The sequence below is a fragment of the Lactuca saligna genome, chromosome 1 (assembly GCF_052625555.1).
Source record: "Lactuca saligna cultivar CGN05327 chromosome 1, ASM5262555v1, whole genome shotgun sequence".
Lineage (NCBI taxonomy): Eukaryota > Viridiplantae > Streptophyta > Magnoliopsida > Asterales > Asteraceae > Lactuca > Lactuca saligna.
This window is the reverse complement of record NC_136417.1, coordinates 77,330,969-77,343,378: the sequence shown is the minus strand read 5'-3', so window position 1 is coordinate 77,343,378 and position 12,410 is coordinate 77,330,969. Positions and strand designations below refer to the sequence as shown.

Genomic DNA, 12,410 nt, shown 5'->3' with positions numbered 1-12,410 from the left:
GATCATTATTCACACAGTCTAATTTTTGTTATCGTCTTTTCTCCCGTGCTCATGTGAGACGATTTAGGGTTTTATAGTTATTGTTTTGCAATGATTCTCAAATATTTCTTAATATTTTTGTTTAAATTGTTTTGTTGTGTTCATAACTAGTTGAAAATACTTAAATCTATAAAGATGTTTTTTTGTTGATTTACAAAAATGAAGAACTCAAAGAGTTTCCATTTTAATCTTCTTAAAAATTATTCAAAGGTTGAGTTTATGATTTGGAATAATAACAAATTTTGAATTTCCGATCTCCGCTATGAGTGTTGAACCTACTTTCTCAAAAATATAGTTCAAATTTCGAACAAGGAAACAAAATTTGAACTTTAATATGGTGTTTCACCTTTTAGCCTATTTAATGGTACTAAACATCGAAAAAATGAACTTAATAATAGCTTTTCCTAAATATATGAAGGCTTTTAAAACATCTGTTCAATACATTTAAACATAAAAACAATAAATTCTTTAACCAAACCGAAATATATTAAGCTTAATGTAACAAATTGTGTCATTCAAAATCTTAAAGACTTTTGACAACAAAATCCTCAATGTTTTGAAGCAAAACTATACAACTAGCAATTTCGAAAACTAAAGCCTCTTGAATAAAATGCTTTAAACCAAATACATAATTTTTCTTCATTTATGTAATGTAAAGTAACATAGTGTTATTAGCAATGAATTCTAGGAATTAGTGAATCATCAAAATTGTAAACTTTCTTCAACTAACAAAAAAAAAAAAGGGGGAAATTTAAATACTTCAAAGTCTTGCAAAATTACAACTTCAAAGGGATGAAGTTGTAAGTATGATTTATGAAAATCCACCTCTCACTCACTTATCTTTACAAAAATCATTAAAAAAAGATTGTGAAAATTCCAAATAATTATCTGCAATCTGCTCCAACCGCATCATAAACTGATTTAAACCCGTCTTTTTCTAAACATTCTGCAAGTTCAGCCTGCAAAATAAATAAATAAATAAATAAATAGTCTTTATATAGTATAACTGAATATGAGTAAATGACCATTTTACCCTTTTGTGCAATTTCTATAGCAAAAAGGGTATACAAGTGCTTATATCTATAGTGTTAAACTCTTAATACATTCTTCTTACATTCTATCTGTTATAGTGTTAAACTCTTAATACATTCTTCTTACATTCTATCTGTTGCTAAAAGTCCTCTACTATTTCAAAAACACTAATTATTGTTTCTTCTTTGGACTGAATATGAGTAAATGACCATTTTACCCTTTTGTGCAATTAGTAAAAGGGTATACAAGAGCTCATATCTATGGTCTTTAATACATTCTTGTAACATTCTATCCATTGCTTAAAGTCCTCTACTATTTCAAAAACACTATTTATTGTTTCTTCTTTGGACTGAATACGAGTAAATGACCATTTTACCCTTTTGTGCAATTTCTATAGCAAAAAGGGTATACAAGAGCTCATATCTATAGTGTTAAACTCTTAATGCATTCTTCTTACATTCTATCCATTGCTTAAAGTCCTCTACTATTTCAAAAACACTGATTATTGTTTCTTCTTTGAACTGAATACGAGTAAATGACCATTTTACCCTTTAGTGCAAAATCTAAGGGTATACCTTTATCTGGGGTATAAGGGCGGGCCCACCATAAGCAAAGGCTGTATAAAGCTGAACAAGAGTAGCTCCTGCTCTTATTTTCTTGTAAGCATCTTCCCCACTAAAAAATATGGTAAAGTGATTTATTTAATAAAATTTATAATTATAATTAGTGGAAAGAAAAAATATTAAAATCAGACACGAACCTGCTCACACCTCCACAGCCAATCAAAGGAATCCTTCCCTAAAAAAACAGAAGAAGAAGAAGAAGAAGAAGAAGAAATATATTCTCAGATGAGTTTTAAGAAAAGGAAAAAGAAAAAGGGATAATATTTTAGTAGTAAGTGAATTTGAAATGAACCTTTGTTAAAATGTACATTTCTTTGAGAATGTCAGTTGATAAATTAAAAAGAGGCTTCCCACTTAATCCACCACTTTCCTTTGATACAGGATTACTTTCCACTATATCTGGCCTTGAAATAGTTGTATTTGATATAATCTACAAAGAAATAAATAAATAATTAAATAATTAAAATCCATGAATGTTGTTTGAATCCTTAAAAAAAAAAAAAAAAAAAAAAAAAACATATTTCTTCAATTGAATTAAAAAAAAAAAACATACCAAACCATCCAACCGGAGAGCAAGAGCAACCTAAATTATCAAAAAGTAACGGATAAGAACCCTGATATTTTATTTTGTGTAAAATGCATATGAATTAGACTAAATGACTGTTTTACCCTTACATTTTGAAAAACTAATTTCAAGATATTCATCAACTTTAACATGAGAGAAATTGGGAGGGTAAACAAGAGGGGCAAAAAGGTAATCTTTTCTAGATTCTTTTATAGACTGAATAAAACCCGTATGAGTTAGACTAAATGACCATGTTACCCTTGCATGCCAAAAAACTAATTTCACAATATTCATCAACTTTAATATGAGAGGAATTGAGATGAAAGGGGTAAACAGGTAATCTTTTCTAGATTCTATTATAGACTGAATAAAACCTGTATGAATTAGACTAAATGACCATTTTACCCTTGCATTCCAAAAAACTAATTTCACAATATTCATCAACTTTAACATGAGAGGAATTGAGATGAAAGGGGTAAAAAGGTAATCTTTTCTAGATTCAATAATAAAACCCATATGAATTAGACTAAATGACCATTTTACCCTTGCATTCCAAAAAACTATGTTCACAATATACATCAACTTTAACATGAGAGGAATTGTGAGGATAAACAAGAGGGGCACAAAGGTAAACTTTTCTAGACTGAATAAAACCCGTATGAATTTGACTAAATGACCATGTTACCCTTGAATTCCAAAAAACTAATTTCACAATATTCATCAACTTTAACATGAGAGGAATTGGAAGGATATACAAGAGGGTCAAAAAGGTAATCTTTTCTAGATTCTTTTGTAGAATGAATAAAACCCGTATGAAATTAGACTAAATGACCATTTTACCCTTGCAATCCAAAAAACTAACTTCACAATATTCATCAACTTTAACATGAGAGAAATTGAGATGAAAGGAGGAAAAAAGGTAAAGGGATAGTGTCTGAATACAACTTAATATTAATACACAAAGTTAAGAAAAGGCTTTCCCCATTAAGTCCTAGCTTTTTACAAATTTGCCCTCGATTATTATTTTTTATTTTTTCAATTTTCTCAAATATTGTGATGCAAACATATACATACCTGTGCTATATCTTCAAGGTCTTGTTTGGACAAATCAGGAGCAATTTTTACTAATAATGGAGGTGGGCCCTCTTCAGCCCACTGCATTTCATCGCGGGCTGCTTGAATCTTTAATAATAACAAACATGTGACGATTATACCCTTTATCTCTATATTAACAAAAAAATTAAATTAGAAATTAGAAGCAGAATTTTGTACCTTCTTGATAAGGTCCTTTAATTGTTTTCTTCCTTGAAGTTGTCGAAGTCCAGGGGTATTTGGGGAAGAAATATTGATTACCTATAACATGATTAAATATAATATGCAATAAAGAAATAAAGAAATATGAGAATAATTTCTCAAAATAATTATTTAATCAAGATCCAACTTGAGCTTTTACCATTTTATTGGCCATTTAACTATTTTCTATAGTGATTAAACCATTATACCTTTTTTGACCTTTTAAAAAAATAAAAAAACATTTTCCCAGATACCCTATTTTGAAAAAGGGTAAAATATGGAAAAAACACAATGTAGTTTCATAACTTGATCGATTTAGCCACTAAACTATTATTTTTTATAATCATTATATAATAATTGAGTAGCTAAATTGATAAAATTATTAGTTCAATGGTTAAATTTAAAAAGTGTTTTTTCAAAAAAAAAAAAAAAAACATATAATGGTTTAAATGTTTAATCACTACATAAAATAATTAAATGGCTAAATGAATAAAAGACTAAATTACCACTTTCATCACTATGCTCTCACAAAAGTTATGGATTCAGTCCAGATGTTTCATCTTTTTGCATAAAAGGTCCCTAAAACATAGTTTCATTGCACCATTCATCCCTTGATCTTGAACTAAAAAGTGCAGCCATTAACAATTAAGTTTATGTGAAATGACTATTTTGCCCTCATTTCTTCTTCATCTTGACTAAATCCACAACTTCTATATATTTGCATTAGCAAAAGCTAATCTTAGAAACTCCACCAAAATCACATTTTTTTATATATAAATCAAAAAATAAGAGATGAAAATAGAATAGGGAAGATACCAAATAATCAGCATATTGGGACAACGTATGTACACCTTGTACATAATCTGCAGCAGCATCTTCACTACTTTTATTTTTGCCAATATTAACCCCGAGAATTCCGGGACCCGCTTTCCCACCAGTTTTGACTTCATCATTTGAAGAAACTGAAGTGCTTGATGTTTCATCTAGTTTTCTCTTACCATGTTGAGCTCCTAACCTTTTTGCAACAGCAACTATTCCTTCACTATTAAATCCACACCTGTTGATTATAGCACTGTCCACAAACAAAGCATGTTGGCTCAAGAAGGGTAAAATGGTCATTTTTTACAAATCAGAAACAAGTTTGAACAATCCTAATGAGGGCAATCTCTTTTTTATTTTACAGTTTCTATTTGTTACAATTCTCAAAGAAACAGTAGTTTTTTTACTCGAGAAGGGTAAGATGGTCATTTTGTACAAATCAGAAACAAGTTTGAAAATTCTCATGAGGGCAATCTCTGTTTTGTTTTACAATTTCTATTTGTTACAATTCTCAAAGAAACAGTCGTTTTTTTACTAGAGAAGGGTAAAATGGTCATTTACTCTTGTTCAGATGGTTCATTCAGTCTAGAATGAGTTTTGTATGAACAAAAGGCTGTTTCTTTTTTGGACTGAATGGACAGCTTAAAATACGAGTAAATGACCATTTTACCCTTCTGTTTGAAGACATTAACCCTCCCTCCTTTCTAATTACACCTTAAGACCCTTTTGTACTCAAGAAGGGTCAAATGGCCATTTACTCTCATTCAGATGGTTCATTCAGTCTAGAGTAAGTTTTGTATGAACAAAAGCTGTTTCTTTTTTGGACTAAATGGACAGTCTAAATAAGAAATGACCATTTTACCCTTCTGTTTGGACACAGAAACCCTCCCTCCTAATTACACAATAAGACCCTTTTTGTATCAAGTCAAAAGAAAACATCCATTAGGCATTGTCTCAATAATTAATGTTTAAGAAATACTTGAGAAAATGACAACATACTTTAGGAAATGAAACGAAAAAACAAACAAGGGCAAATTTGTAAAAAGTTAGGTCTTAAAGTGAGCCTTATTTCCCTCACTTTCATGCATTAAGTCAAGAAGAAGCACCCTAATCAGGTAAGCTTATATGTGTGTTTCTGTTTGACTTAATACAGAAAGAACAACTCAATGTAGAAAGCCAAGAAAACAAGTCCTAAGTCCTAACTTTTTACAAATTACAAGTTTGCCCTTGATAATAGAAAATTTTTGTTTCTCACCCTTCATTTCTCAATCTAAACATACGAGGCTTTGGATTACCCTCTTGTGGAATAGGAGTAACTGATCCAACTTCAACAAATCCAAACCCTAATCCAAGTAAACCTTCAATAGCTTCTGCATTTTTATCAAATCCTGCAGCAAGTCCTATTGGATTAGAAAACCTTCTTCCCCAAACTTCAAGCTCTAAAATTTGCTGATCTGGCCTCTTTTCCCGTGGGACCCACCCACGAGCTGCAGCAGAGACAGCTAGGCGATGAGCAACCTCTGGATCCAGCAATGCAAAGAATGGATTTACAACTTTTGTTGCTGAGAATAGCCACCCACTGGATATGAATTGAATTGAATTGAATTTATCAGTAAATCAATCAATGAGAAAATAAAAGAAAACAGGGTAAGGACTTTAAGTACCCGAATGTTGCTTCATCAACAGTGCTAGCGTAAGCACCCCCAGCAATAACCATGCCAATGGTAGCTCCTGTAAGTAATCTTCCCTAAAATGTAAAATTAATTACAAATTCATAAACCAATACACATGAAAATTCAAGTAACTTTGAATTTATGAATGCTTTTGCTATTAGTCCACTGTTGATTGTTTATATTCAAACCGAATACATTCAAATTTGAAATATACTGTGTAATCGTTATTAATTTCTTGTTGCACAGGAAATTGTTCGTACTGATTTTGAGGTGAAGAACACACTCAAAGTCAAATGTGTTCTTTTCGGTTTTGAATGGAGGTGATGCATACACGTTGTTTGTGTTGTAAAAGGAAGGAAAAGTCACCTTTCGTGAAGAATGAGGAATATTTGGTTTAACAGGAGCAGTGGAAGATGAAGATGAAGATGAACAATAATGCCTGGGAGCCGCCGTTGATTTGAGCTTCTGTTTCAAACATTCTTTCATGAATCTCAATGCAATTCTTGCCGTCATCTTCCCAAAAAGTCAGCCGCAACACACAATGATTGTGTTCTTCAAGCTCGCGATTTACCTTTTCGAATTTACAGAACTTCCGTCGTTAGCTACGAGTGTGACATGATCAAACCTGTTTGCAATTAGGGAAATAACTGTTCATTTGTTTGTAGGGGTATTGAAGAGTTCTTACGCTAATATTTTGACGTAGAATATTGTCGGCTTATTTGCTTCGTGGAAACCCTTGTTCCTTCGAAGTAACCTTTTCGGCTAAACTTCACCTTTGCCTAGGGGGTTTATGTTATTTACAATTTTGGTCCTTCTACTTTTTGTTGTATCGAGATCTCTTTTTTTATTATAAAAGTTCATAATTACGGTTCCCTCTGTCACATGTTAAATATTTATCATTGGAAAATACAAAAAAACAAAACAAAAAAAAAAGATATATTCACTAGAATGACTAGTGTGTTGTCATGATTAGGGGTCTTCAAAACCGGATATCCGAAAATTCGGATAGTTGATTATTGATATCCGAATCTGTATCCAAAATTTCGGATATCCGAAATTTCGGATACGGATTCTGATATTAAACCGGATACCCAAATTTCATTAGTTTTAAATAAAGAAAATAAACCCTCCAAGAACAAGAATGTTTCTGTGCATTTGTTAGGTATAATAAGACTTCATTTGGTCCGGTTAAATGCAAGTTACCTCATGATACCTGAAGATCTTGAGAAATCAAACTCAAATTACCAAAATCAACATAAAAAAGGTAACATTTATATCATCCTCACTTTGCGTTACCAAGTAAAAATGTTAATAATTTGTCTTTTTGAATTTCAAATGAAAAAACTCAATGCATTAAAACTATTTTTAATAATTTTTTATATTGTATATTTCGGATTTCGGATATCCGAAATTTTCACATTTTAATATCCGTATCCGAATCCGAAAAACCGGATATCCGAATTTCGGGTATCCGAATTTTCGGATATCCGATTTTTCGGGTATTTTCGGATCAGATTTTCGGATTTTTCGGATCGAATGTTCGTATGAGGATATTTTTGACCACCCCTAGTCACAATGCTACTTTGTTATGGAGTTAAGCAAAAATATCATCCTAATTATGCATATGTCATCACACACGGATGAGAATATGTTTTCTAACTTATAGCAACACAATTAAACATTCACAAGAAACATTTTGAGAGGGTAAAATGGCTACATCTAGCTAAGTCATCGCATGTAATAAATGCAATTCCCAATAAGAATTAGATCTTATTTTAAATTTGTATATTCCCTATTCAACTATACATTCATGAGTATAGTTTTTTTTGTTTTTTTTTTTCCCAAGGCATCGATCCCATCATCATGTATTAAGAAATTAAGATTGTTGGTAACTATTCAAGGGGTCGGAGATTCCACTAATTGGTGAAGTATATGATCATTGCAATGTGATTCTTGTAGTTGTTCGATTTCTTTGGTCGTTATTTATGATCTCAATTCAATTGTTTTTACATTCAGCAACATGTGAGTATGTCGTTCCCATATTGATATGAGTGTTGGTTTTGTTGATTGTTAGTTGTACCTCCCCACTCATTGTTACTCTAAATTATAAGGAGTGCTAAGTAAAAGAAGACCATGCTTTAAATGAAAAAAAATAGTTCAAAAAAATCTTAATGACGTTAAAGGACTACAAGAAGCATTAGTGATTAACACAGCCTTTGTAGTTAAAGAATAATCGAGTAATGACGAACTAGGGGTATGACTTTTCAAGATAAGGCCAAAAACAACTTAGATGAATATGATCTTATGGGCATGAATTTTATTCAATGGGATCATCTATAGAACATATATGACTTTATTTTATAAATAAATCGTTTGCTTTTTAGTAGGTTCATACTTGGTTCACTATTCAAGAAATAACATCACAGTTGTGAGGAGTTTGTTCGTTTTGTTTGTTAATGTAGCATTTCATTCTTTAGTTCAACATTTAATATACTATACTTACTATAGTACATTATCATGGTATAAACTATAGAATTTATATATCTATATATCTCTTATAACATATGGAATCAAACCAATTTGGTTCAAGATAATTATTAACATTTTACCATATTAATATGACTTCCTTTTGTTAATAATGAATTGTGCACCTAGTATGTACCCAAATTCTATCAAACTAGTCCTAAAACCAAAATTAACAGCTATTGGAATGTTTGGAACCAATACAAAGCAAAAAAGTTATTTAAATTTTAGAACTAGTTAGAACCAAAGAGAACAATTCCAATAATGTTTACCTACTATCAAAAAATTGAACTATTTTTTAGTTAAGCATTAGGAAAATGTAACATCTTAACTTTCTTAATAAGGTTAATAACTTATAAGACTTTACCCTATGTACACATTTAGTTACACAAATGAAAATTAAACTTGTTTAGGTTGTTCAAAAACATTCATATGACCGGTTAGTGTAGGTTTTACCGGTTATATTGATAATTTCAAATTTAAAAAATTAGATGTGCAATGCATGGAAATTACATGGGTATTACATAGAAATTAGGATGCTCAAAACATCCATTTACTCTAATATGTGCACACAGATACCATCTTGGAAATTAGGGTACATATTCATCTATATGCACCCGCACTGTGTTTTCTCCTTGCTTCGTTTAGGGAATCGATACCTCCCTTACACCTAGTTAGGTTACTAGGGAATCGATACCTCCATTACACTAGTTAGGTCACTTTATCCTCCATTATGCACCCACCTTGGTCAATCATACACAGAAAATGGTAATGTGTAATGGTACTCTTCTATCATTGATGACCACTATAATGGAACATTCATCTGCAAACATCTTGTATATTTCAATCCAGATAGAGCATTAGTCTGGGATGTTGATTCCAGTGGAATGGAGTTTCGGAGTTCAACATTTTTCTTGAAAAGCTTATTGGAGTGAAATGTAGCAATGCATGTTTTTCCTTCATTAAAAAACTAGGTAATACAAAACAAAGTTGATTACATTGAGTTTATTGAGTGTGCTTATAGAACAAATAAGAGAAAAAAAATTATGTGGGGTTATATATATATATATATATATCACGTCGGGCCCTTGACCTTGGGCTCAGAAGTACCTGAAACAAATCAACAATATGTAAGCGAAATGCTTAGTGAGTTTCCCAGAGCATAACACACACAAACACATACACATATCCTGATAGCTAATTTAAGCTACAAACATGCCACAGAAACCATGCAATACAATCAACAAGAATGTCATGGGCTACCACACATGGTCTTTACCTAGGACTACCATGGGCTACCCCACATAGCCTTACATCCAATGTCATGGGCTACCCCACATGGTCTTTACATCGGAATGCTATGGGCTACCTCACATGGTCTTATATCCAATGCCACGGGCTCCCCCCGGGGTCTTCCATACCAGCATAATATCACATAACATAACAATTCATAAATGAATAACACACATACATCATGTACACATAATGGGTCGGCCTTGGTGCCGTAGACCCATAGGTATGGTGAGAAGACTCACCTCCATCCGATGAATATGAGTACTGCTATTAGGTGCTATTTGTGCACCTTTTTGCGCACCTTTTAGTCCTATTTCATGCATATATTTAGCACAATTGTTCTTCCTTTTCCTTGCATTTCATCATATTCATGTTAGTCTCTAGAACAACCTTATTTGCACACTTTTATGTCTTTTTCAGGTAAACCGGAGGTTGGAACGCGCTTTGGGAAGTGTCGGGAAGCATTGGTGAAGATTTCGGGACGATCGGGCAAAGAACGAAAAAGTCAGAAAAATCAAGTTTGGAATTGGAGTTAGAGAGGTACACAGGGCGTGTTGAATTTACACTGAAAAGTAGGCACAGGGCGTGTTTGACCAAAATAGGAGCTATTGACCATGCTGAACACGGGGCGTGTCAGTTTAGTGCAAATCAACACGGGGCGTGTTGCTGAACACGACCCGTGTCAGTTTAGCTTATTTTAACACAGGCCGTGTTCGACCCAGAAACCAACTTTTGGTAGTTTTCCTTATCTTTTAGATTACGGGTTAAGGGCCATTGTTTAGATAGACAGAACATATCAGAACACATTTGGAGCAGGGCTTTCAAAGGTTTTTGCAAGGGTTTGATTAGCAATGATTTGGAAACATTATTTATAGTATTTGTAAGTTGTAATTGCACTTTAATTCCATCTTTTATTCTTGTGATCTTGTTCTAGCCATGTGTGGCTAGAACCCTAATTTCTCCAACTCATGTTTTGACTTTCTAGTTGTGACTTCAATCATATGACATGATGTTTGTTCTTAATTTCTATCTAATGAATTTGATTTTGCTTCAATCGAATGTTTGATTCTAATTATGATTCTTATTGGCCATTTGAATTAGGGTTAGGTCATTCAAGTTATCTCCTTTACAAAATCCGTAATTGTTTTGTGAAATTGAACAAGTAACAAACATTAAATTAATCTCTATTGAATGAATTTAGTGTAAATCTTATTCATACACTTTTACACTCCCGAGCTTATGAGGAGTATTGGGTGTTGTTGGGAACATTCACATAAAGCTTCATGCAATCTTATAATCTAATTCTAAGAGCTTGTTTAGATTAGGTTAATAAGGTGAGGGTTAATCAAAGAGCTTGTTTTGGTTAATTAATATGGTGAATGGGAAGTGTTAGAACTTATTAGCACTTTCAAGTACCAACTTAGATAGAATTGAACGAATATTGTGTCATCTTTGAGTCACATTGCTAAATTATCATACATGGAGTTGGAGTCCTTACAAATTCTGAATTTAATTCACGCATTTAGTTGATTGCTTATGTTTTTTATTGTTTGTTTAATCACTGCATTCTAAACCCCCCTTATTACTGTTGGTGACTATAGTACCTTGCGCAAAGAGGTATAGACTAATTATCCCGTGTCTCTGTGGATCGACCCTGCTTGCCTTGTACTACCTTTTAGTGCAATATAGTAGTGCTATTTTGGAGTATATCGTACCCCTTTATTTGTTGGGTCTGACACGCCTAACAAATTGGCGCCGTTGTCGGGGACACGATGTTACTAATTGTTTATGCATAGATCTTTTCGTATAGGTACGCCATTGCCAATTGATTTGGAGATAGAGAAAACTGCAAAGAAGTTAAGGAAGCAAGCCAAGCTTCGTAAGAGGCAACCGGTTTCCAGTACTTCTTCATCATCCAATCCCCTGATCATCAACATTTTGGAGGACATACCCCTCTCAAGTGTATTCGCATCAGAAACAGAAAGCCCATCACTCTCACCACAACTAGCCTCACCCATAAATATCACTCTACCTTCTTCACTTATTCATAATATCCTAAACAGTTCACCTACAGAAACATCACCCAATTCTTAAGCCATGGCAGATAACCCTGGAGGGAATCAAGGTCCTCCAAACCCACCACCCGAACAAACTCTTCGTCAATGGTTAAGACAAGAGGTGACTCAACAACCTCTTTGTATCACATACCCAACTGCCACTAATTTGGAACTAAAATCTGGGCTTATCCACTTACTTCCAACTTTTAGAGGTTTGGAGAATGAAGATCCTCACAAGTTCCTCACCGAGTTCCATGTAGCATGTGTGGGTATGAAACCACACAATGTCACGGAGGACCAAATCAATCTTAGGGCATTCCCCTTTGCGGTGCAAGACGCGGCCAAAGATTGGCTTTATGACCTCCCACCGGGGACGATAACTACTTGGGTAGATCTTGCGAGATTGTTCTTGGACAAGTATTTTCCCGAGATGAAAGCTTCCGCCCTACGGAGGGAAATCATTGGAATCAAACAGCACAAGAGAGAAGCTTTT

At 33.1% G+C, this 12,410-nt stretch overlaps 1 protein-coding gene across 2 annotated transcripts; it reads right to left on the bottom strand.

Annotated features, from left to right (window-relative positions):
- Positions 1-653: 653 nt before the first annotated feature.
- On the bottom strand, positions 654-6,805 carry LOC145040202 (dihydroorotate dehydrogenase (quinone), mitochondrial-like). 2 transcript variants are annotated; one of them, XM_078988166.1, is made up of 12 exons: positions 6,730-6,805; positions 6,411-6,615; positions 6,036-6,118; positions 5,627-5,950; positions 4,369-4,624; positions 3,532-3,612; positions 3,334-3,441; positions 2,248-2,277; positions 1,987-2,124; positions 1,832-1,869; positions 1,647-1,746; positions 654-998 (listed from the first exon to the last, which is right to left on the bottom strand). In XM_078988166.1, exons 2-12 carry the CDS (start codon positions 6,555-6,557, stop codon positions 924-926), a joined length of 1,380 nt encoding a protein of 459 aa, XP_078844292.1. In that variant the 5' UTR covers positions 6,558-6,615; positions 6,730-6,805; the 3' UTR covers positions 654-923. The 2 variants fall into 2 exon arrangements, with proteins under 2 accessions (XP_078844292.1, XP_078844289.1); XM_078988163.1 differs by having other exon boundaries at positions 6,411-6,778.
- Positions 6,806-12,410: the final 5,605 nt, after the last annotated feature.

What these genes read in the sequence shown, in the direction of transcription:
- LOC145040202 (XM_078988166.1), bottom strand. Translation starts at nt 6,557, where the DNA reads ATGACGGCAAGAATTGCATTGAGATTCATGAAAGAATGTTTGAAACAG. An exon ending in AAATGTACATTTTAACAAAG is followed by an intron (nt 1,870 to 1,986) that starts GTTCATTTCAAA and finishes CTGTTTTTTTAG; the next exon opens with GGAAGGATTCCTTTGATTGG. An exon ending in CCCTTATACCCCAGATAAAG is followed by an intron (nt 999 to 1,646) that starts GTATACCCTTAG and finishes TTTATTTTGCAG; the next exon opens with GCTGAACTTGCAGAATGTTT.